At 34.1% G+C, this 25,875-nt stretch overlaps 1 protein-coding gene across 1 annotated transcript in view; it reads left to right on the top strand.

Moving 5' to 3' along the window:
* Window positions 1–4,483: 4,483 nt before the first annotated feature.
* The window catches only part of LOC128235634 (transient receptor potential cation channel subfamily M member-like 2), a 60,400-nt gene continuing 39,008 nt past the window's right edge, over window positions 4,484–25,875 (top strand). The window contains exons 1-10 of the mRNA XM_052950438.1: window positions 4,484–4,926; window positions 9,456–9,529; window positions 9,986–10,154; window positions 10,936–11,113; window positions 11,615–11,772; window positions 12,295–12,466; window positions 13,305–13,497; window positions 13,906–14,096; window positions 14,653–14,753; window positions 15,134–15,268. Coding sequence (XP_052806398.1) covers window positions 4,711–4,926; window positions 9,456–9,529; window positions 9,986–10,154; window positions 10,936–11,113; window positions 11,615–11,772; window positions 12,295–12,466; window positions 13,305–13,497; window positions 13,906–14,096; window positions 14,653–14,753; window positions 15,134–15,268 — 1,587 coding nt within the window. The 5' untranslated portion in view covers window positions 4,484–4,710. The remainder of the gene's footprint in view (window positions 4,927–9,455; window positions 9,530–9,985; window positions 10,155–10,935; window positions 11,114–11,614; window positions 11,773–12,294; window positions 12,467–13,304; window positions 13,498–13,905; window positions 14,097–14,652; window positions 14,754–15,133; window positions 15,269–25,875) is intronic.

Raw genomic sequence — 25,875 nt, 5'->3', positions numbered from 1 at the left:
CACTCTATTACTACCGAAAACAAACATCACAAAAATATTAATATATCGCCATTGGTGAATGTCGGGTTGACTATCTCGGCATGGTCACTGAAAAATAAAAAATAAAAACAATTTGGATTTTGGTACACTTGCAGAAAATATAAAAATGACTAAACATTGTCAGGACCCACCCTGTATCCATCTTTTATGGCCGCCAAAATTCACGATGACCGTCTTACCATCATTATGTTAACATATAGTTGTGATTCGTACTGAAACTGTTAACCTAAATGAATGCCTTGCTTGGTTATATTTCATAACTATTAAGATGTTAAAAATGAACAATTTCAAAATTCTTACTAACACATAGCAAAGAACAAGATTTTTTGAAATTTTGAAATGCTTAGTTTTGTGTGTCAATATGAAATAAATCATAAAACAGTCATCATCTATTCATAAGGATATATGTTGCGTTTATATACCACGTTGGAATATTGGCAACTGTGGTGTGTTTTTTTTTACTAGTTTATCTGGTAATTGAGAACGTAAGTTTAAATAAAATGTAAATTGTTTGTGCTCAAAAGGATATAAGACAAATTGATGAAGCTATTCTACGAATGATATCAGTATCTGTATTTAATATCACTATTATTAACGATATAATGCTGCAGTAGTTTAAGCAAAACTATATGGAAATCTGTGTCTTTCAAATTAATAAGAATCGGGAATAGGTTTTTAAAGTTGATAGGTATCAGCTGAAATAGGATTGCGGAAGCGTTTACTTAAATGTATTTAAATGTTTAGAATTTTATTTTAATAGCATACGAGTCTCAACGAAAGACCAAATAGCTAAACTTAAAAAAAATAGTAAAATTAGACATAAACATGGTATTTTAAACAATCAAGTCCTTTGTAGAGACAGTCTGCTGAGAAATTTAAAAAAATGTTTGACACAATACATACAGTTGTAAATAAGAATTTCCTTCCATTGGTTTGTTTTATTTGTCAATAATTTACTGTAAAATTCGGCCAAATTTAGAATACTCCCGGGGTCAAATTGATTACTGCAATTATATGAAATAAAATACCAACGGCGGTAAATTTACTTCACCTTCGATTTTTTACAAACTGTAAATATACCCCCGTGGGTAATTGCGTTTATATTTACATAACTGCTTATGGGATAATTTTGCCCACGTTGGTATATTTACCCGGAGGGTAAATCTCGTCATATAAACGCAACAATATACTTTAGAGAGTCAAACAGTATATTATTTAAACCTCTGGAAACAGTACTTTTTTGGCGGTCGCCTTGGGTAGCATTTTATTTTTAATTAAAACGAGCACAATTTTCTTTAAGACTCTTTACATATTAAAACATTACATTTCTACTGAGATGAAATTTTATGGCAGGCATTTTGGACGCCATCTTGAATTTTTCTATTCACATTCCACGCATTGGAAATCTATGTCATCACTTTCATGCAGCAGTCATGTTGATATATAACATTGGTTGTCACATACTCCTTAAATCATCCAATTTTGACTTGATTGACACTCCATTGTTTTGTGTAGGCATTTAAAATGATGAGTAAAAAAGAAGTTTTTTGTTGTTATGGAATCATTTCATAATTACTTTTACAACATAGACTTTAAGGATATTGACGACATGTGTTTATACATGTTTGCAAATCTATAAAATTAATTTACTTCAAGAAGTAAACAGGTTTTGAGTTCATTATATTAGCGAACAAATCTTTATAGCTGTAAACGGCAACAAAAAGCTTATTCTTTAGAAAATAATATGTGAATTTTGAAGGGTTTCTTTGTAAACTTTTATCAAAAAGTAAATTGATTATATGTATTAACTGAAGTACTGACAATAACTTTTTATTCCGTAACCTAATAGCTTGAAATAAAAGCTGAGAGACACATAGAGATTGCAGAGCCGAATGTGCGTCATAATATTTTGGAAATATATAATTATACTACTTACCAGGCGAAAACACGTTCCATAGTTTTTAGTTTTTCGCCGCCATCTTGCAGCTCAGATTCAAAATCTTCACACTTAAACAGTTGTAGATTCGGTATATATGTACCCCCCCCCCCCCAACCTGTTATTGACTCAAGAAAATAGAATGAAATCTGGTGTAATCTGGTGCTAGGGGACAATTACAGTGTGGTTCCTACTCTTAATGTCACAAAACAGTGCTCATATCACATCACACTTACGTCTTGAGTCTGTGTTTAAGATTCAAGACCCAAACCAAACGTCAATTTGCAACGGTATGCAATAGAGTTATTCGTTATGAATATACTGTGTATGTGTACCGTCGATGGTTGTTTGTATGTTGATGAGATTCTTCATCGCCCTAGTTTCTTTCTTCATTATTAGCACCGACTTATTGAATGACAATCTGTCCGGCGGTCCAATTGTGGGAAGCAATATAAATAATGATAATCTCAGAAACTACCTTGGCGATCAATTCATTTTTCACTTAATGACAAATTAAATCCTTAAATCCTTGTGATTGAGTGACATACTTAACTGTTGTCTGGTGTGTAATTGGAGAATTATCTGGCATTGTTCTGTTATATATATTGAAAAAGTTCAATATTCTCACAGAAATAACGATAGCTAATCAATTGCCGTATTAAATACCTAAATTATGACATGGTGAGTTGAACATGAACTTAGTACATTTTAGTTCATGTTTTTTCCCAGTGGGTAGCGAATTATGAACTTGCATAAAATGCACTTTATTCTCCATATATAGTCCATTAAAGGAAAACATTATGTACGCGATTTGTAAACCACACCATTTACCTATGAACCATTGCAATGCTTCCTTATGAGAAACATATCACGTAACCATTGAAAGTGTTAATTTTAGCACACTGTTTTCTGGTTATGCAAGAGTTTCACAATGCAATTTAATTCGAGATATAATACAATATTTTCAAACTAATGTTGAAACGAGAATTTCTTTAATTTCAATAAATCATTCTTTTGTATAAATGTGTTCTGCATTCTCTAGCTGTCTTTTTAAATGAACTGTTACAGCCCTAAGGGTTTTGAAAAACAGTGATTGAACTTTGCAACTTAACCATGCTAAGCCTTTTTGTATAATTCAGAATATGAACTCCAAATCGTTGGTGTACTTCTTATTACATTAAATAATGAGGGTAACAGCAATCGCGCTTATCTCATGAATACACATACGCATGTCTCATTCATTTAGATAAAAATAGGTCTGATTGGTTTTGGCTCGAATGTAGATTGAAATATATTGAATTAAATAACATTACTGTGTGGTCATTGATAAAATTGTGCCATACCTTCCTTATACGATGTGATGTTAGAAAACTTCGTCTGGACTCAAAACACCAATTTGTTTAGCAAGTTCAAACTAAACTAGGAGTTACATAACAAGATCTATGTTTTGTTTGTTTTTGTATTGACTGATATTTATGTTCAAATATAACAAATTGTGTTCGACTCTTATGTTTGGAGTAAGATTCGTTTAAAGCAGTTTTTTTAAGAAAGTTGTTCTGCAAGAACTGGTTTGAAAATTTTACACCCGTCTTCCGGTAACAAGACTATGTGATGCGCCAAGGATACCATACTGTCCAAGATACAGCCTTCATCAGGTACTAGTAACATTGACTTTTACCGTTACTGTAAAGGCATTAAGGAAATCCAATATTTGGTTGTGATAGCAGAAATTGTAAAATTGTGTGGTTTCACTTTCGCTGTGTAAATTTGATAAAAAAAAACAAAAGAAGTTGAGAAAATAAACCAGTTCTGTCGGGATTATCAGAATGATGAGTAAATCTTCATGATGTTTTGTTTATTTGTATATGTACCCTTTTGAATAATAAAGAGGTGTTTGTAGCCATTAGGTGCATACTACAGGGACACCTTCTACCTCCATACACACTCTTTAAATCATAATACGGGTAACCGCAAACAAACATTTCCTAAGGATTGCCTTTTTTATGATGTATGTTACCTGAACCAAAACATCTATAGATGTAACCCTTCTCACAATGTACTATACCGTACTTTTTATGAGATATCACAATATTAAATCAGGATAAAATAAGTTAACACAAGAATATGCATAATACTTACTGGAGAAAAAAACTATCAGTATAGACACGGATGCAGAACAGACACGAACGTTTTGGATAATTTACCCACTAAAATCCTGGTTGAGGCTGGCAAACCATATCCGTCGCCTTTCTTCTGACGGTTTCTTGTTTTTTTTTCACATTTGATATGTTGAATATATAATGAAAGCAGACAACACGACAATAATTCAACATTTTAATCTGTAATCAGCCTAACTATGGTCTTTGTCAGCCTATTAAATGTAAAAATTGAAGGTCAACGCCACGGAACGGCAATTGTGCGATGGAGCGTTCCAAATGGCCGCCGATCGATACGGGTGCACCTGCAAACAGTTGAAGTACTGAAGTGAGGTAATGAATATGGCTTTTGTATGTGTATTGTGGAGGGCAATTGTTTCGATGCACTTAGGTCCTATCTTTGGATTTACCGTGAGATGCTTAGTGGTTTTATTCAATGTCAACGATTGACAGTCCTTACTAATGTTTATCTTATAACAGTTAACTAACGGTTAAGTGTGTGGTTATAACTGCATTTGCGGAATATATATTTATTCAGCACAGGGATAACTGAAATATTCGAAATCTATGTGATAAGACATGGCTACTTATACGAACAATCAAGGTAAATCTCCTGATGATCCATCTAAAGAGGCTGATAATGATTCTGTTAGAAGCTCTTCGAAAGAAAAAAATATTCATTTAGCAAGACTGAGTCTCCTTTTAAAACATGACCATAATGACTTCAGATTTACACGTGATATACTTTATGAAAGGAAAATTGAACAGGAATCAGATCAACGTCGCGGTTGCAAAGTGAGTATCATGATTACTATTTTTAAATAATCAAAAAAAGGTTGCATGGTCATATTGTGTATTCAAAAATACTGTTGCTAACATTGTATTTTAAGGAATATTGTAGGGTAACATTGTGGTATCAAATTACCACAATATTGCATGCTACCACGTTTTCAATCGTATTGCTTGTTAACATTATGTTTTCATAATTGTTGTATTTTCACGACTTTTGCGTGATTATGTATTGTGTTTTAAAGCGGACTGTAATTACACACATTGTTTCAGGAGCATTGCGTTGTAATACTTTGTGCTTTCAGAAATGTTCTATCAATAATGATAACATTGTGTTAGGAAGTATACCTAATAGAGTAATGACATTGAGTTTTTATGGTTTTAAGGAGAATTGTATGGTAAAATCGAGCTTTGGTGAATGCCTGCATGGTCAAACATTGTTTTCAGGAGTATTTTAAAATAGGTCGTGGGTTCAAGTACCACCACAGGAACATTCTGGTGTCCTTTCAACAGAAATTGGACTCGAGTGTTATTGATATCAGCTTATAGATTTCTTCCTAATTGACATGACACCGAACAACCCTGATATAAATATTCAGAGCTGTTCAACTTATGTAGAGAATAATTAGTAACATGATAACCCTAAAAAAACAGACTCACATGGACTTGGAATCATTACCGTTATTGTTCTATTAAACGCACATGCCATAATAGCCGCATAATCTTTATGATGCTCCTTTTTTCCGATTCGTTACCGTGAACAAGGCTTACCTTAACCTTAAACCAAAAAAATATGCAATTTGTTCCGATGAAAAGCATCCCATCGACGCCCTTGTAGAGCATACCAAATCGTATATAATGAGAGGCGCAAACGATTAAAGTCATGTGATAATTAATAGGTCATATAATGCGTTGTCAGATAATATATATATATAAGAAAAATAAATAAAACTGTTTTGAAAATTGTCTCCACGGCTATATCATAAAATAAAATGTTTTTGTGATTTTTTTACTCTGTACATGAAAGAGCATCCAATTTAGCGGAGTTTAACTAGTTGACTGAATAGGGGAAAACAGTTCTTATTTAGCGAGCATGATTCTCAAGAAGACAAGCGCCCGGCGCTTTATAAAGGACATTGACGGTATATTATGTTGATAAATATTTAGTACACTTAACAAAATTGCTAAGTACTCCATATTTGAACTCTTTGAAAATTTTAAAAGACGCACATTTATGTAAACATTGAAGTGCTAAAAGATGTTGTCTTTCTATCAGCTCAGTATTATTGGTGTTCAGTCAAGTATAACACGTAATGAGCGTAAATCCTCGATTTTAGGTAAGTGGCACGGGCTGTGCGAACAAGTCACAAGCATGAAGTTTAACTGATATGCCATTTTGTAATTTTCTTAAAACAGACATTGTGTAACACGTAATGAGCGTAAATCCTCGATTTTAGGTAAGTGGCACGGGCTGTGCGAACAAGTCACAAGCATGTTCTTTAACTGATATGCCATTTTGTAATTTTCTTAAAACAGACATTTTGTTTTCAGCCTTTAAATCAAATTGTTGTTAGTGTTGTTAAATGAAATGAAATTACGTAACAGCACCGCGGAGAGAACGCCAATGCTCGTCTGTTTTGATGTTTAAATTAAAAGGGATGTCACTCGAATACTATTTAAGCCAGAATAATGCACCTTGCTATTCATGTGCATATTGACGATTGAAAAAATTGAACCAAGTTTCATTTGAATATATTGCATCCTTTGTGAGTTATGACACATGGTTAAAACATAACACGACTCCGATGATGCACACGCCATTGACGACGACGCTAATGGTATCATAATTGCACGACCGTTTGTTACGAAAAACCAGACGAGCTAAGATTGATAAATAATTAACAATCAGTTGGTAATTTTGTTTCGTTTGTGCATCCAATATGAGGCTTGACACAAAATAGTGGTTAGTATTTAGCACTATTAAGTAGTGCAGGTAATTTTTGAGCGCAGTTTAAATCCCAATTAAGCGTCATATCAAGTAACATTATGCTGGTTGTCATTCAACCATTCTATTGACCAATAAAGGGAAAACAGTTTGTCATTTCATAATGGCATTTCAACTGTAACGGGGCCACATCATGATATTTTGATCTGCTTGCAAATATTTCAGTTCGAGGTTTCAATACTTTCTCTTATCATGCACCTTTGTCATTTTCGTTCAAAATAATCAAAGTGTTTAGGGAGCCTAGCGGTGGCAATTGCTAAAGTACATATTATAGGTTTGATTCCAAGTACAAATATTCGTTTGTTTAAGATAAAACCAATAATATGAATAATTAGATATATGGTTTAAATTTCGAAATCAGAGGGAATGGGGATTTAGATAACACTTTTACAGATTTTCTTTGTGAGAAAAAAAATACTTCGAAAAATCATATCAACAAGAGGCCCACGAGGGTCAACGCTCTACTGGCATGACTTATTTGGTATTGTTATCCAAAGCATGTACATACTAATAACAGGCAATATACTGAACCCACATTCAAAGGGAAGCAATCAATGAACAACATGTTTCACAAAGAATAAAGGGAGAGACACACTACAAAAATACATATTTCTCTGTACAACTTGTCTACTTTAGAATATACTTTTGCTAGGGCTGCAGCATTTCAATGGGCCATAATCCAGTCATGCATGGGCGGATCTGGCAGGTTTATGAATGGAATCGAGCTTCATGAATATCTTATTTCTGTATAAGTTTGATTGAGATACAATCAAAACTGAACACTTTCCCCGTTTCTGATTTTCTGATGCTAAAATGTTTAGCATGGTGTTATAAGAAAGACAACCAATCTGATTCTAACAATGATAGGGAGCGCAGCCTTACAAGCCGTTTGTCGAAATTATTCACTGTCATATTAAATGAAAGAATACAATCATGGGCTGAAAAAAAATGTTTTTCATCGGATGCTTGGGTTGGATTAAAAATTAGATATAGCACAGTTTTCAATGTACATGTTGCTATTCGCAGACGATGTTGTTATTGTGTCAGAGACAAGGTCTTGATTGCAGAATACCACTACTAGTTTATAGATTGTATTCCTATTCTTGTAAATTGAATCTTTCGGTATGGTTTTTATAAAAGGTAGAAGGTTGCAAAGTTATAAATATTTGTTTTATTGGGAATAGAAATTCTTTCAATTATCTAGGAGTTCTATTTACTAGTGGAGGTTCTTTCATACAGGATACGTACGAAAAAGCCTATGTGTTATCTGTTTAAAATTATTGTTCTGAAGTTGTCGTTTGATTTTTTTTGTTAATTCGGAGGTTTCAGAGAGAGTCATAAAGAAGTACTGAAAATGGGTTTGGAATGTGAAGACTGTCCTTATATGATGAATTGGGCATTTGTCCGCTGTATATTGCAAGACATATTAGATTTGTTTTTAAACTTAATTCTGTTAAGCATGATATTTGTATATTAAGTGCTGTTTTTCAAAATGAATGTTGATATAAACTCTTCTTTCACGAAAGGGGCTTCAAGAACTCGCGCCATTCTCCAATCAGCTGGTCTTAATGAGGTCTGGTTTTTTTCTTGTTCTGTAAAAAAAGAGAATAGTTTGCTCCCGTTCTACGAAGTACACTTCCAGATATTTATATCAGTACTTTTAGTCTGTGTAAGACCTGTCTTCGCCTCTAAATGTAATAGGAGAAATAAAGTCCATATTTGAAAATCCTTATACCTCAGTCTTCTTGAAAATACAAACACACAATATAAATAAAAAGATATGTACAATCTGTAATAATGATGATATTGAGGACGTATTCTATTTTGTTTTCAAATGCCAAGAATATACAGACTTAAGATGTCAATATATTCCAAGGTAGTATAACACTCCAACGAGTTTGATGAAATTTATTACATTGATGCAAGGTAGTAATAATCTATTCTCGAGAAAATTAGCTCTGTATTGTGATAAATACTTCAAATTATGATACACATTAATATTTGTATATGTTTTATTTCAGTTCCATACAATAATAGAGTATCCGTATCTCCAATGTTGGATCATAAACTGTTAAACTATTATCAGTTATATGTAGTCATCAAATGTATTTATACATTACGTTATATTAATTATCAACATTGTACTTTGTATTTACTGTGATAATTTAAAGCTCCGTGTTAGTTACCAATTTTTGACTCATTATGAGAATTATATAAAAATATATGTTTTTCTAAAGCTAATATAAATTTACTCTAACAAATTATATTTTTTATGTGTTAAAGGAAATATAATATATGAGCATGATGTGTTGTTCACATGTCACATGCCATGTTTTGTTTGTATGTCTGTTTGTGTGATGATCAGCTTGTAATGCTTAAGTCAATATAAATCTCCTGTTTTATGGTGTTGTTTAATTGAATGGCTTATTTTGATTACCTTTGACAAACAACCTCCGTCAAGTGACCATTTGTATCTAAACTCACTTTTGTGTCGTGTCAAATTAGTATAAACACACATGATATGTTACAGGAATTTCCAGTCGAAATCAACCGAAGAGAATGTTCACAGTTTATTGAGGTTCCAGATCAGAAGCAAGACATAAAGTGTGTATAAGATTTTATATGATCATGGCCATCATTCAAATACCGTTCAAGAATTTCAAATGAATCCTCGGAAAGGACATGTTTAGCAAAGCTTTGGCTTTAAAAACTGTTCTGCTTATGTGCCTTGTTTGACTGAAAAACAACAACAATTGAGCTTTAACGTTTTCTCCAAGCGCTCTTGTTTAAAAATATAAAATACGCTCAACAGCATATGTTTGATAGGAAAATACTAATGAGCTTAAACTATATATCAAGGCTCAAGAATAAAGAATACTTTGTATGCTCAATAATAGGACGGCATTATGAAAGTCGGCATTATCTTTGTAATAATTCTGTTCTAGAATGTACCTACTTTAATCCGACTGGTGTTTGTAAACACCAAATTACCTTAGACAGACTGTAATTTGGCAACGCGTTATGACTGTTACGTTTTTCATATGTCAAATAACTTTTCAGAAATGAAAATAAGCTATGCTACTGCAACTACCCACGTCTCAAACACAGCCCTGGGGCGATTGCCAAAAAGAACGGGACAAAATGGGAATATGGGAAACACACCCGGAAGGAACCTACCAACGCATTCGGGGAAATAAAGTTTCTCGGCTATGGTGTTAATGCGAGTAAAGTAAGTGTATATTATTTATATATGATTAAAACTTTAACCCTTTTTCACAACTTTAAAAATATTTAAAATATTCAAATGAAACTGTATATATATATATATATTTTCCAAGATACAATATGCACATATACAGCAAGGCCCATAACTCTCAGAAATCTTCGAGTTTAGCCCCTTTTTTCAGCTGAAGCAACAACTAAGCTTTGATGTCTTCATGAATGTGTCTTGTACAGCTTGGTGACCATTAAAACGAAATTCCAATAATAAATTAATTTTGGTCATCCGTAAAAAGTGTTTGCGGTAGCTCAGCTTAACCCTGTAGTATGCGAAAAAAGTTACGTTGAACATTTGTTTCTCATCTTTCATGAAAAGACAAAAACACGCATGGATTTTAAAAAAAAAACACTCAATAGAAACATACTATTTAAACAATACGTTTTTCTTAAAAGAGAAAAGACAACATATATTATATCTTTTAACGATTGCTGTTTATATCAACTTTAACAATTTTTAAAGGAATGACCCTCGACATTATGAGTGGTAATACTTTTAAAAAGAAAAATCAAGATTTGTTTGCTGACCTTTTTTGCATAAACTACAAGTATTTGGATGTAGAGCAATTCACTTAAAATTCACCAGTAAATGCTTAAGAACACTCAACTTTAATGCTGTTGTTGGGAATTAAACAGATATATTGTGCTACACTAAAGTATATTCCCACGCGAAAAAGTCAAGTGACTATTATCATCAACAGTCCTTATAAGCCCCATATTGTATTTCATTGCAGTATGTGAGAGTAGATGTGAACACAGAGATGTCCAAAATGCTGGAATTGATGAAGGTCTGGGGGCTCGATAAGCCCCAGTTCCTCATTTCCGTGACAGGGGGCGCTAAAGACTTCAACATGAGCAAACGACTCCGGGACACATTCCGACTCGGGCTTATGAAGACTGTTCTATCGACAGGTTCAATATTCATTATAATTGATATGGTGTTTAAAACGTATCACGACAGCCTTCGATATTTCCCAACTTTGTTAAACCAAACAATGGGTTATCACGTGATTTTTAAATTTCTCCATTGGATTAGAAGTCATGAATATTTATATTCGGGTGTTCCAGCCACATATCAATTCTAGACTTTATATATATATATGTTCTTTATTTTATTATGTATCAGTTGATATTGTCCAGAGATAGGAATGAGTTCATTAAGGCAATCCCATCAAATTTCCCGGCTTAAACTTCGAGTATGCAATTTAGAAAATCTCAATTCTAGTCATTTAGGTGTAATTGTCAAGCCTGTTACTTTGTCAGGTCTACATAGATTATGTTTGGTGCCTTACCTTGCAGCCTTTAATTATCATCATGTTTCAAGTGAAGATATCTTGAGATGTTTTACTACCTAGAAAAGACGTTTTACGTTTCGGCGTCTTCAAATGTTGATGGTTTACTTGTCACTGCTAGGTGCCTGGATTGTAACAAGCGGCACCCACGCAGGAGTAGGGAAGCTTGTCGGGGAGGCTGTGGGGGCTTCTGAGATTGCATCGAAGAACAAAAACCAGGTCATCTCCATTGGAATTGTGCCGTGGGGCTGTGTACAGGATAAAGAGAAGCTTGAAAATGTCCGTGTTTCTTTTTTTTAACAATATTTTCACCCCCTCTATAGTTTTATGTGTGTAAATGATACCGTATTAGCATTTTTGACGCTGCTACAAGCTGATATTGTTCAAGGTTAATTTTATTCTTGAGTACAATGGCTGATGATGAAATATTCAATGTCGAGGGAGGGATTCTCACCAAACTGCATCTAATGTTCGACATCACCTGTTTAGGTTGTGATAACGAAAATTAAGGTTTAAGAGATAAACCTTCACTATTAATGAACATTTTTTTTCATTCAGATCATGGTCATTGTTGCTCGGTCTTAAAAATATATTCTTACCTATCTTCAAATATCGAATGTTTTCTTAAGATTAAATGCTTAAATGCAAATTCTCACGACAGCATGCAACCAGATTTGGCGAAAAATAAAATTCTTTGCGCAACTGCACTTGATCAGTTGATAATTATGTTGTTTCTTTTATTTTTGTATTATAAATATTACTTGTAGACACTTTTTCACTTCTTTTTCACTATATTTACAGAGCAGTGGAAAGAGGCCGGTGGAATACCAGATAGAAAAAGAGCAACGCATCAACGAGAGTTTTCTGGACCCGAATCACTCCCATTTTATACTCGTAGACGATGGCACACAACACAAGTTCGATATTGAGATTCCATTCAGGGCAAAACTGAAAAAGGCAATAGCGGAAGAAAGTAAGGCGTTATTTATCAATTTTCAGTTTTTTCCAGCTAAATTAGGAAGAGGAACTTAGTCGAAATTGGAAAGAAATACGGCGTTTCACATCAATTTATGAATTTCTATGCCAAGTTACTTTTATATAAGATACCAATTGTTTTGTTTTATTGATACAAATAATGATACAATTTGTAAAAGCACTGTTCAAATTCAAGTACATATGACTGTACAGAACAATACCCCTTATCAGAAAAGTAAAAAAGAATGCAAACAAGTGTCGTTGGGATTTCGTTTTTCTTAATTGGGAAAAAACATAAACTATATTGCTTTTTGAATAGGGCCGCTATTCGCACCTACAAAAGGGCTAAAAAACTGATGTTTTAGCTTGTTTGCTTTCCACCGAAAAAGGCGGCATTGCCATAGCCTTGGCGTGATCGTGCTGCGAAATAATTACTTCCAAAAACTCAAACTCCGTCCGAGATAGTAAAATGATACAAAGCTCACATTGTTCAAGAAGCAATATCACTAAATGTAGCAATGCCTTTACCATTGACTTAATATATGTTAAGAAATACCAATTGACAAAAGGAAAAACAGGCAATCAATTGCATTTGCTTGTAATGCTTTTGTTTCCTAATTAACAGTTGACGTTGCTTACGGTGTATAGTGTGTTACTGTTATATATATATAATCGGAAATAAGGTATACTATGTGTTACAATCTGTATGGCCTGATCGCTTGTGCTAATTTTGACTATTGAGGACATACTAAACCTGATTTTATTCATTTGGTAGTGGATCCTTGAAATGGTTAACATTAGAAATATGTTTTAATAAATATAACATTTTCTTCTAGAAGCCGTAATGGTGCCTAACATTCTGCTAGTTCTGGGGGGCGGTCCTGGCACACTTAAAAATGTTCACGAGGCGATATTGAAGAACACGCCCATTGTCGTTGTGAATGGCTCAGGTCGAGCAGCGGATATCCTTGCGTACGCCTATCTCAACGCAATGGAAGTTAAGAAACATGCTCAGAACAAGTACAAAGGGTAATGTTTAAAGCACATAATGTAACTTTTAAAGCACAAAATATAATGTTTAAAGCACCAAAACTAGAACAAAACGTAATGTAATGTAAAACGCACAGAGCATATTGTTTGAAATGCAAAGCATAATGTTTTGATCACATGGCATAATAATTAAGGCACATATCAGGTTTAGAGCATATATCATAATGTTCAAATCGCCGAAAATAATGTTGAAAGCACTCTACATTTTGTTTCACATTTTTAATATGATTCATTATTCAATGTACATAGTATGGCTTTTTAAGGGACAATTTTTAACTTGCCAACTCAACTGACTAGATTTAACCAATATTTTGTAAAACTACAATTTATGAACTTTTTACCAGCCTAACTGCATTTTGAGAATCAGTTTTTCATTTTTTTCACCAGAATGTTTCCGTATGTGGAATTCACGGTTGAGGAGATGATAGTACGCGAATTCGGCAATGAGGAAACATCGACGCACCTAAAACGCATACGTGATTGCCTCAAGGAAAGTGACCTCATGTCTGTGTACGAAATAGAAGGAAAAGGCGGGGTGAAGGATATAGATGTTGCTATTCTTCAGGCTCTGTTAAAAGGTACATTTTATAAAGTCCATCACCACATTTTAACAGAATAAAACTTGATAACTTTTAAAACCAATATCAATTGTTTTTCTTCATACTGCTTTCTTGTTTCTTTTTGGAAAAATAAAACAGTTTTACACAGGCATGCGTTTATTACCAGGTTTCTGTTTGTATCGTCTAAGATAAATTTAAATAATAACTCAGAATTTATTTCATGGGGTTATATTTCGAACAATATTTCCCTCTTTTCCTGGCAATATTTCCCACAATTTCTGGCCTTATTTACACATTTTTATGGCTATATATCCCACTATTTCTTGCTATAATTCCCATGATATTTCTGTCCATATGTCCATTCTTTTAACTATATTCTCATCATTTCTGGCTTTCCCACTATATTTAGCTATATTTCCAACTATTTCTAACAATTATCGATTATTTCAAGCTTACGTCGAGATTTCTCAAATTTTCTCAAATTGTCTGTCTATATTTTCCAATTCTTCTAGCAATGTTTGTGATATTTTAAACTACAAATTCACTACTTAGCTAAATTTACCACTATTTCTAGCCAACAAGTACAAAGTGATGGACCTGTTGAAACTATCACTGGCCTGGAACAGAATTGATGTGGCAAAGAGCAACATTTTCAGAGATTACAAGAAATGGACAGTAAGGTTGATGAGCTTGTCTTTATGTACAATTGTTTAAAGGCTATATTATTAAGAAAGACTTGATCTTAACAAATATTTTAAAAATAACAAATTTCAACCCTTATGTAAGAACAGCTATGTTTTTTGTGTGATTCTTGTGGGCCATGAAAATAGTATTTTTAAAGATTTTAGGGAAAATAGTGCTATTTCAAATTTTTATTTTCCAAACCTTAACACAAGCAATCCACTCATTTTCCAATATTGTTTTATTAAGGAGTGCCTTAAATAGTTTCATTGATATTAATTTTATTTGCTACGACGAATCCTTTGTATCAGACATATATTGAAAGGCTTTTGTTTTTGACATACATTGAAAAGACATATCTGATTACATTACAGAAGATGGAATTGAATGATGTAATGTTCTCAGCCATATTACTCAACCGGGTCGAATTAATTAAACTTTTTCTCGACCACGGTGCGAACCTCAAGGAGCTCCTAACAGAAGGGAAACTTCTTACGCTATACACCAAGGTAGAATAAATGTAAACAAGCTCGGTAAGGATGTGCTGGTACCTCTTTAAAAACTGAGCTCGCACTGCAAACACCTTTTATTTGCTGTGACTTGCCGTTTCCTTGCATGTCGACGTGTCGTTAAACTTACGTAAGTTACTGTCGTGCGGTATGCGTGCCAAAGGGCAAGATGTATTCCATGCCACTTGCAGTATCAGGCATGTCGTGGTAATTCAAGGCTTTTGGGATATTTACAGTAACGCGTGAGCCAATAAGTGGGTTGATAAGTATTTAAGTGAATTGATCATAATCTGTTTGATGAAATGTGTTATTGCGAAGTGAAATAACCGCTGCATGGGGTTACTGACGGATAAAAGTTTGATTTTAGTCAGAATTTATAAGCATAACAATCAGATAAGAATACCAGTCTCTGCAAATCGGATAACATAGTTTGTTTTCGTAGGCAGCAACGGCAAAACTTTCGGATAGATTTGTGTATAATGGGATATTTAGCCTGTTAATTTTTCCGAGTTAAAAACTCGACTTTTAATCATAGTCCTATTTTTGTTGTTGACAATACGCACACGTATAGCAAGGCCAATTACTCAGGCTGTAAAACTCGCTGATTTATAACTCTTTTATGACTGAGAAAAAAGATGGCTGTTAACGTTCGCTTCGCGGCACTCTTGTTTATCAAGGAGCCAGGAGCTTAAACGTAAAATCCAAAGGAAATCTTGTCTTATGGTAATTTTTAGAACGCTAATTAATTTGTTCTCGCTTCAAATCAGTTTTCACGTAATATTCAAGAAATAATGCTTCATTCTCCTTAGAACTATTTGAAAAGACCGATTTTACTATTAGCATTAACTGGATCACTGCGCGCATATCCATGACAACCACGTGCTATCACATATCCATACGCAATTATTTTCACTAAGCACAAATTAGTTCCAGTAAAAAATACATTTTTGCTTAATTTTGTTTAACTGAAGTGGGAGAAAAAGCATCTACCGTAGCCGCTCGTGTAAGATAGGTTCATCCCGACCCTCGCGCAGGGTGTTTTGCGGAAACTCAGTAAACCTCGTTTCCGCAAAACACCCTACGCTCGGGTCGGAATGAACCTATCTTACACTTTCGGCAATGGAAGAAACTTATATGCTATGAACTAGTCAACTGCATTAAACAACATCTGTGAATACTCATAGTAATAACTCGATTACTCACAGATATGCAGATTTTCCGACTTAATAAATTAAATAATTTGTCTCCTGGTGCTTATTCGGATTTGGCTTTAAATATAGTATTTATCAGACTGTAAAGTCTTAATGAGCTATTATTTTGTTTTATTAATGCTATGAAACTAACATTATATTTTTAAATAAACTGATTCTTTTGTACAGTCAGCCCTCTATGGATTGACCGCGACGCTGAAATATTAGTAAAATGAGATAACATTTAGTCGTGTACCTATTATAAGTAGAAAATGCATTACAATGATGAATGTATACATCGTAAATACTTGAAGAATTTTCAACAATTATGTTTTGCAATTTATATTCTGAGACGAAAGTATTTTTTTATAATACATCAAAGGTCCTTATTCCCATAAAATTTTCCAACTAAATGATGTTTGTCATACAAATGTAAAGTATTTTGATCAAAGATCATATTCACTTATATTTTTTATATATTTGTTGATTTGTGGAAGGAAAATGAATCAACAGATACTTTTCATTATTTTTTTTTCAGCATACCTTTTGTCATTTTATAAAACTTGGTGATAATGCTGCTAAATCCATCATAAACATAATGCAAACCTTAAGTGGATAGAGGCCAGGGGCCAGTTGCTCAAATCCTCTATTCAATATAACGGTACGTTGCCTTAACAGTCCGTTAAATCCCTTACTTTGAGGTAAATAAACGGTGCAGGTGTGCCGTCTGTCCATAATGGCACACCTGGTTCCATTGCAGACCAGGTGTGCCATTATGGATAGACGGCACACCTGCACCGTTTTTTAACCTTTTTATTGCATATGTTTGTTTTTTTAGTTTTATAAAAAAAACATTTCGGCCTTTACTCTAGCTGCAATAAGTATTCATTGATTGTTTAATTGGACAATTATCGAATATCGCACTGATTGACGTATGACGCAGCTATTGCATTCGTGACGTCATTAGAGTCATTGTTTCTAGGTCAAAATAGTGTGGTGTGGAATGATAAAACTGGATAAATTTAAGATATTTTCTAAGGTAAGGTCATTTAAAACATAGATATGCTATATATCTATAGCATGTTTAAGCAATATCCAAATCACACTACCACGTGTTTGTGTTTTAATGAATATTATTTTAAATTGTATTATTTAGCGGCTCTAAACAAAACAAAAATGGATGACTAAAATATGTTGATGACATATTCTAGACAACTGTCAATGCAGAACTTTGAGTAATATAAATGTAATGTAAATATGAGGCACGATCATGTGATGCAAAAGGCCGCTGCTTGGTATATGTATCATTTGGTCGTGGATTATACTAGACATCGTTTACTTATACGTTGAAAATGCTTTAAATGGCAGTGGAAATGATGGTAAAGAAGATGTATCAGACAGGTATAAGCATACTGTAAGGTAAGATTTCGTTTACATCCATATTATTTGTTATTTTAATTACTCACGAAATAGGAGCTTGCCATGCAAGCAACCTTTCTCCGTCCATGTTTGCGTTGCTAATTCCATCGAACTCTGCCGTTAACTGTTCAGGTACGCGTTTTACCGAAAGTAGTCTCATTATGGATAATTGGCACATCAGCCATTACGGCGGTGGAACCCGGTCCGTAATGACCCATTTTCAGCCTAAAATGTTACTATATATAGTAACATATGCAATAAGGGGCGTTACTTAACGCCCTGTTAAATATGAGTTGCTCAATGCAATTTAACGCTGACGTTAACTAACGGCAGCGTAAAATACTTAACAGTCCGTTTACTCCTACTTCCTGTCCCATAATGCATCATTCAATCCAATTAATCCCATTGAAAGATGGTGGACTGCCAGATATCTTCAAAATCTGGAAAAACACATCTTTTTTAAGAAATGAATTGGGAAAATAAATCAATTAATATAAGAATTTGATAAAAATGAAAGATTGGTGGAAGAAGGAAAAATCAATTGACGAAGTTATAAGTAGAAACATTATGACGAAAGAAGAATTATTCTATATTTATATGCTTTATTTTAAATGAACGTGAACTAATCGTCTGTATTTTGGGATCAACAGCTGTATTACAAAAATCAGTATCACTGACATAAAACTAACAACATATTTTACCTTCAATAGTAATTCCATTATCAATACTCCAAATAATCCAAAGTCAATAAAAGTATTTTCATCTAAAATGTTTATTCATTAGCTGTCGAATCTGCAACTATATAACCTTGTTAAATTTACAAAGAAATTTTGTCAATACGTCTATTTAATAAAACAGGCATCAAAATCGGGCTTCGTGTCCATTACGGATGTACATTGGGGCCGCAACATAAATGGAATGTATTAGGCACCAAACATTGTAAGGGGAGTTTCATACCCTACACAGTTCTTATCATAACATTATAAGGATGAATCAATGACCGTTACATGTATGGTCAAGGAGACTTATTGTACATTGTAGGATATGAAATGACCGACCTAATAAGGGGGTCAGTTTGCGAAACTACCGAAAAACGGAATAACCGGAAAATAATAGAGTGTGCAAGTATGAAGGAGGGGGCTTGGACTCATATTGAAGTGTTATGAGGGGCTATATCGTGTTTGAGGGGCAGGGGGAGGGGGGCTATAGAAGGGCTTCATATATATTTTTTTATGTTTAAAAATAATAAATAAACATAAAAAACACACACAATATGGTATGAACCCCAGCCTTCCACATCACCCTCGCATGCAATATTATATATGAAAAAACATCCCAACCCCAATCAAACACAATATACCCCCAACACACACTGGAAATTAAAATAGTATTTGCGACCATTTTAAAGTACCTCCCACCTCTCCTTCCCCCTTCAAAATAATTTACCCAACATCAAACACACTACAGTATATACCCTGGCCTCCCCCACCTCTTGCAAACTAAATTACATATATTTATGGACATTTTAAGCGATTTTCGAAAACTAAAGTAGCTTTAAAATCTTTCAATATAGCCCCCACCCTCACACACGATTTTCCCCACCTCATACACACTATATAGCATGATTTCCAGCCTCCTCAATCCCCATGTACACTCTCTTTTAGTTTATATGTTATATGTTACTAGCCCATTAATATGGCTTAATTTATAACTTAAATGTAATGCAATTCAAATGTACCATATTTCACTAACCTGCACAAATGTGTTTCAATTAAGAAAATAATTGAGATTATAACAATACGTGAAGAAATTGATATGATCACAACAATTTAAAACTGTATTGTATAATTTTGTGTAAATTAAAGTTCTTTAAATGTAATCGGAAAGCAGCATATGAGACCCTGTTAATTGCACTAACCGCTCCTCCTCCCCCTCCAGCTTCCCAACAACTCCTAAAAGTCCCTCACTCCTTGCACAATATTTTGTACATATCTATGAACATTTAAATGTTTTTCGAATTAAAGTTGCATATATGACCTTCTTATATCCCCCTTGTTTCCCAATACCCAAACACTGATCCCATTTTCACACACAATAAAGTATACGGAAATCAAAATAGAAGTATATACACTTTTTACGTCCCCCCCCCCCCCCTCAAACACGACATAGCCCCTCACACACAATATTGTGTGAATCCAAGCATCCCCCTTTTGCACACTCATATGCATCAGCCGACTGTGAATCAGAGCGTAGGTTATTTAAAAAAGTAGAAAGATGTGGAATTTTTACTCATACAGCCGGGTACTTACAACAGTTGTACCGAGCCTTCCGGAAACTGTTAAAGTTATACGTTCAACGGTAATTAGAAAAATACGTGAGCATAAATAAAGTTAAAACAGGTACAGTATATACTTATACTATGAGTATTATCCGGGTGTTTCGTTTTTTCGCTTATTCCACCAACCAAGGTATCGATCAGTCCCGTTTTAATGAGGATTTCCACAGATACGATAAGCAATTGTTGAGGCTAGCTCACACTTCCGTTCTCTAATGGAATTTCTGATGAAATGTTGAATTTATTTATTTTTGTCCCCTGCCCCAAAGCACAAAGTAGATCTTTTAGTTGAAGGGAAAGGAGTTTGTAATAAAAGTGGCGAAGTATGGCGTTTGCCCACAGTTATTTTAAATAATAACGGTTGGGTATAAAAGACTGGCCAGACCGGACCAAATCCGGACCAACGAAAATCTCCGAACTTATACGGAAATTGTTCGTAATTTTGGCTTGGTATAAAAGACTGGCAACCGGACCGGACAAATACCGGACAATAATAATAATAATAATAATAATAATAATAATAATAATAATAATAATAATAATAATAGCTTAGTGCATATTATTTTCAAAATCATATAGTATTCAAATATGATATATATTTTGAACAATTATGTGAGAAAGTACCTCCACAGTTAATTGTTCGCGCCTATAAATATTTTTTTCATAATAGACATCAAAAGAAAATAACTTACCCAATCAGAAACCGTAAGTTTAACATAAACACATCTAAAAAACTACAGCTTCATTCTTTCAGTCTCATTAGTGTACACCTGAAATCAGTATGATAAACATGTAGTTAGAACATGGTGGCAATATCGTGAACTGTGTTTCAAAGAATTGTTCTTTTAAAGTGCATTGTGCAAAACAAATGAAATGGCCCTGATGTTGGTCATAGTTGGACTAAATACTTTGATAGGTATGTTCGTGATAGTGCAATTATAATGAGGTCATTTTCCGGATATAAAGCTAGTGACATATTTGTGAAAATAAAGGATGACGTATGTTGCCTAGATGTGAGTACATTTTACCTTATGTAACATTACAGGGTTTACAACACAAAGACAGTAATATATCTTGCAGGCATAATGCTTCTAACTGACTCTGCATGTTTCATTATTAAATTATCATCATTTAAATACGTTCATGAATTGCTACAACAATATTTGCATCTTGTAATGTTTTCATTACAAAACTCAGCGTTTTTACTGGAAAAAAATGAACTAAATGGGGTGTCTGTCTGTATGTGCGTTTTTATGTGCATCTGGATGTGCGTCTGCACGTTTGTCTGTCTGTGCGTCTGGCTGAGTGTATGTGCGTCTGTATATGCTTCTATTTGTGCGTCTGTATGTGTATGTCTGACTGTATGTGCGTCTGTATGTACGTCTATATATATATGTCTGTATGAGCGTCTGTATGTGTGTTTGTATTTGTTACTGTATGTGCGTCTGTATTTATGTCTGTATTTATGTCTGTATGTGCGTTTGAATGTGCTTTTATATGTGCGTCTTTACATTTGTCTGCCTGTATGTCTGTATGTTTTTCTTTATAGATGTCTATCTGACTGTTTGTGTGCCTGTTCGTGCGACTTTATATTTGTTTGTATGTCTGCGTGTCTGTATGTGCATCTTAATAAGTGCGTGGCTGTCTGTATGTGTGTCATTGTATGTGTCCGTATGTCTGTCTGTATGTACACCTGTCTTCGTGTCTGTATGTGCGACTTTATATGCGTATGTATGTGCATCTTTATATGTGCATGCCTGTCTCCATGTGTGTCTTTATATGTGTCTGCCTGTGTGTTTTTGCGACTATATGTGCGTCTTTATGTGCGTCTGTACGGATGTTTGTCTGTATGCATGTGCGTACTTCTGTATGTATGTACATCTGAATGTGCGTCTGTATGTGCGTCTGTACAGATGTGTGTCTATATGCATGTGCGTACTTCTGTACGTATGTGCTTCTGTATATGCGAGTAGTCAATAATGCCTATCCAGCACACAACGCACCCAGTGACCCCTTCTTATTCTATATAAATGATGCAATCGGGTACGAAGTCAATTTTCGAGCTCAGTCAAGCGCGACGTGATCTCTCCGCTTATGACATATGATATGGTTGTGGATGTGAGACCATTGTTTATCATTCATATTAACAGTTTTATCTACATGTAGGCGATCAATATGTATGTTAACCCGTTGATTTTCATGTACTCTTTTTATTTAGTAATGTACAGTCTAATATAAACAAGTTTGGGATTCCGCGTTAAAGTCAACACACTTACAATAGCATTATTATATATTGTACAGCATCATATTAACGAATTTGGACTTTTAGGTCCGCAACCTTTCAACAGCAGAACTATATTTGTAGCAGATTTTAGACAGCGTAGTGAATCAGTCGTATACTATTATCATTGTGGCTAACACTCGTATTTCCCGAGTTTACACGGTGCAATATGCGGGATCCCAAATCGGTATTCAATAACCATGACGTAATATGGGCGCCAAATCATTTATTTCGAGTACAGACAATATTCGGCTCGTGTTTAATTGCTGCTTATGGGATAGAATAAAGGTAAGGTCTTTTTTTTAATTGACTGTCATTTCTACTATAAATTGATTACATATTAGTAGACACATAAACTTTGAGGTCTAAGCGATTGCTAGTTGAGTAGAATAACTGAAATATCTTTTGAATCTCCCTCTCGCTGGTAGAAAAGTACGCCATTGGTCGTACATAATGTTACGTATAGAAAACCGTTTTGTTGTTTTTATGGTATGTGTATAGTATTATTATATTAGAAGCAACCTTATTTCAATGGATAGTTTCATAAAATTTACGACCCTGCTTGTTCGATTGCTTGCATTTTTTTAAAGCGAAATATCATTAAACATGATACGAATTAAGCCAAAATGTAGAAATTATGTTGTAATCCATTGCCTGCATTTGTCAACACAGGTTGTAAAAATTCGTTGTTTTACAAATCGCATTTAAACTTTTTCCCTATAACTAGTAATGTGAACATACTTTATTACACCAGTTTTTAACGTTTATAGTATTTAAAAATCGTTACCAGCACCAGGTAACCCAGTTCATCATTTTAATAATAAGTATTTCAACGCCTTGTTAACTTGATAAAAACAAGGTTCAACTTATTACGTGTGTACACATATATATATATGGAACATGTCTGTAAATAGGAATAAAACATACCACGTCAGTTCTTAGTTCGTCTGAAAATGTAGTTATACCAAGCAATTAACGCGAAAAATCACATTAATTACTGGTAATATACGCTCCCAATTATTCCTACATATCCGTATTAAGAGGACAACATTCTATGTTTTAAATCTGTCAAAATCACAAAACACAAAACATCCCATGATTTATTTCTAATATTCCCCAATTTCACCGGCCTTTTGCTTACATGTTATAGTCGGAATACAGGTAAACTTATTTAAACTATGTTAATGTTAGCCGATATGATAAAATCGCATAGTTGTGCGACTGAGTCATATATATTGAACGTGCTTGGTTGAATAAAACTAGGCCAATATTATACTTTAACCAGTTACTTTAGGGCTTTAAAATAGCGCAAAATTTGAATTGTTTTATGATATTGAAACTTTAAAAGCGAAATGTGATTATACATATTAATCTTGTAAGCGTGCCATTATGTGTCCATCCAAACATTTAATGAAATGTGATTTACCTTGATTACCGGCTAATGCTTCATTTGAATTTAATTTAAACGTTCGTATGGTTGTTAATGAGTTGTTTAAGTGTATTTCAGTCATTATATACTAAGGTTATTGTATAACTCTCGTGCAGTAAAAAAGTATATTTATCTAGTTCAAAAGCACATTGGTGTTCTATAATTTGAAACTATTTGTTCTGTTCCGCATGATGAAAGGCTCTTTTTAAGAGAACTAAATGAACGTTTAATAAAGCAAAACCCAAGCTTCTTTCAATGTCAGTGAATATTTTAATGGTCAGTACTATTTAGATACATTGTAATAAATTAAATATGCACTGGTAAAATGCAAGTCGTCTGAGCAAAAAGACTGATTGAGGTTTCAAAAGTTAATAAATAAAAAATATAACAAATATGAGGTTTACATATTTTTGTTTACAAACTTTTAAAACGGTCTACACAAACACTCCTAAATAAAGTTTTGACAATATTGATATTTTACATACATTAAAAGTACGATACCATACAGCTTATTTACAAAATGTTAGTACACACGCTGCATTCACTTGTATGACTTTTACAGTTATTTCATAATTGTATAGTACAACCAACATGGGGGTATACGAACTTAATTGTCAAAACGACACATGTTTATATTCAATGCTAATGACACAAGACAGTTACGGTAACTGAACAGGCATTATTCAATGTCACTAGCATTTATCCAGCTATTAAACTTTTTAGGGTAATACTTCCACTTCACAAAATATTGTTTAGTACGTCCTTTGCCTCGGCGTTTTAATACTTTTTCCACTTTCCACGTCTGATCTGTATCCACGTGTACTTTCTGTAACTCACTTTCATAAAACGTTCCTTTAATATCATCGCCCTGCAGATCTTGTAGTCTGTAGATTGGTAGTATGCCTCTGTGGTACCGTGTATGTACGCGAAATACCTCTCCTGAATACGTATGATCGTAAGCTCGAGTAAACGCGGTTTTCAGATGACTGATGCGTACGTAGTTTCCGACTTTATATTTAACGGCTTCAGCTTCGGCGATGATTGCTTCCATTGGAGTTTTGTGCAAAGTATGTAGCTAATCTCACTTCTTCCTGGTTATTGTTTTTGACGTCGGCGGGTCGCATAGCAATGGTTTTATAATGGGTATTGTTGTAACTTAGCGGCGATGTCTTGCAATACGGGAGGATAATTGTAAATGTCTTAGTGAGTAAAGTAGCGGTACAGTTTCTGTTTGATGGTCAAAATAGAGGCATTGGTTTCGCTCTGTGTTGGAAAGTAATGCACGTCGAACTTGCGCATGAGGTCCTGAAAATGCAAAAAGCGAATTATTAGTATTTGAATAAACACAATTTAAATATGAACTATTTACGCAAAGTTTAAACGAACAATTTTTTTTATATTTACTTATATACACATATATATTTGAATTAAAATGTACCTTTTCCGAAATAAGTTTTGCTGGATCACGACCAGACTGTTCAAATATGTCTGTAAACGCATCTGCGACTTCCCGACCCGTTTTCCGTCGTAAAGGGCGTAACCACACGTACTTGGAATAATGTGTCAATCACCAGCAAAATGTACTTGTAGGCGTCGTTCCATTTTTCAAACTTGACCATATCGATGAGATCGGCCATCCACTCATCGTCTTTTCCCGCGCAAATAACATGATTTCGTTGAAAGCGCCGTCGCACGGGTTTGTGAAGACTGTACGATTCTTGGTCATGCAAATATTTCCGAATGCTGTGCATTCCAAATTTGTATTTGCCTTCTCGCTGCACCACTTTGAACAGTTTTTGAGGTACCGCAAAACTGGCAGCGTGTGACGGATCGTAGTAGATAGTCTTTAAATACTCCTCCCAAGGAGCCATGATTGCATCCGTCCAAACCCTATGTACAAATGAAGTTATATGTTTCCAGTTCATATATTTATTGCTCATCGCTATCACTACT

Source organism: Mya arenaria, chromosome 5 (genome assembly GCF_026914265.1).
Source record: "Mya arenaria isolate MELC-2E11 chromosome 5, ASM2691426v1".
NCBI lineage: Eukaryota > Metazoa > Mollusca > Bivalvia > Myida > Myidae > Mya > Mya arenaria.
This window is presented reverse-complemented; position numbering and strand designations above follow the sequence as displayed.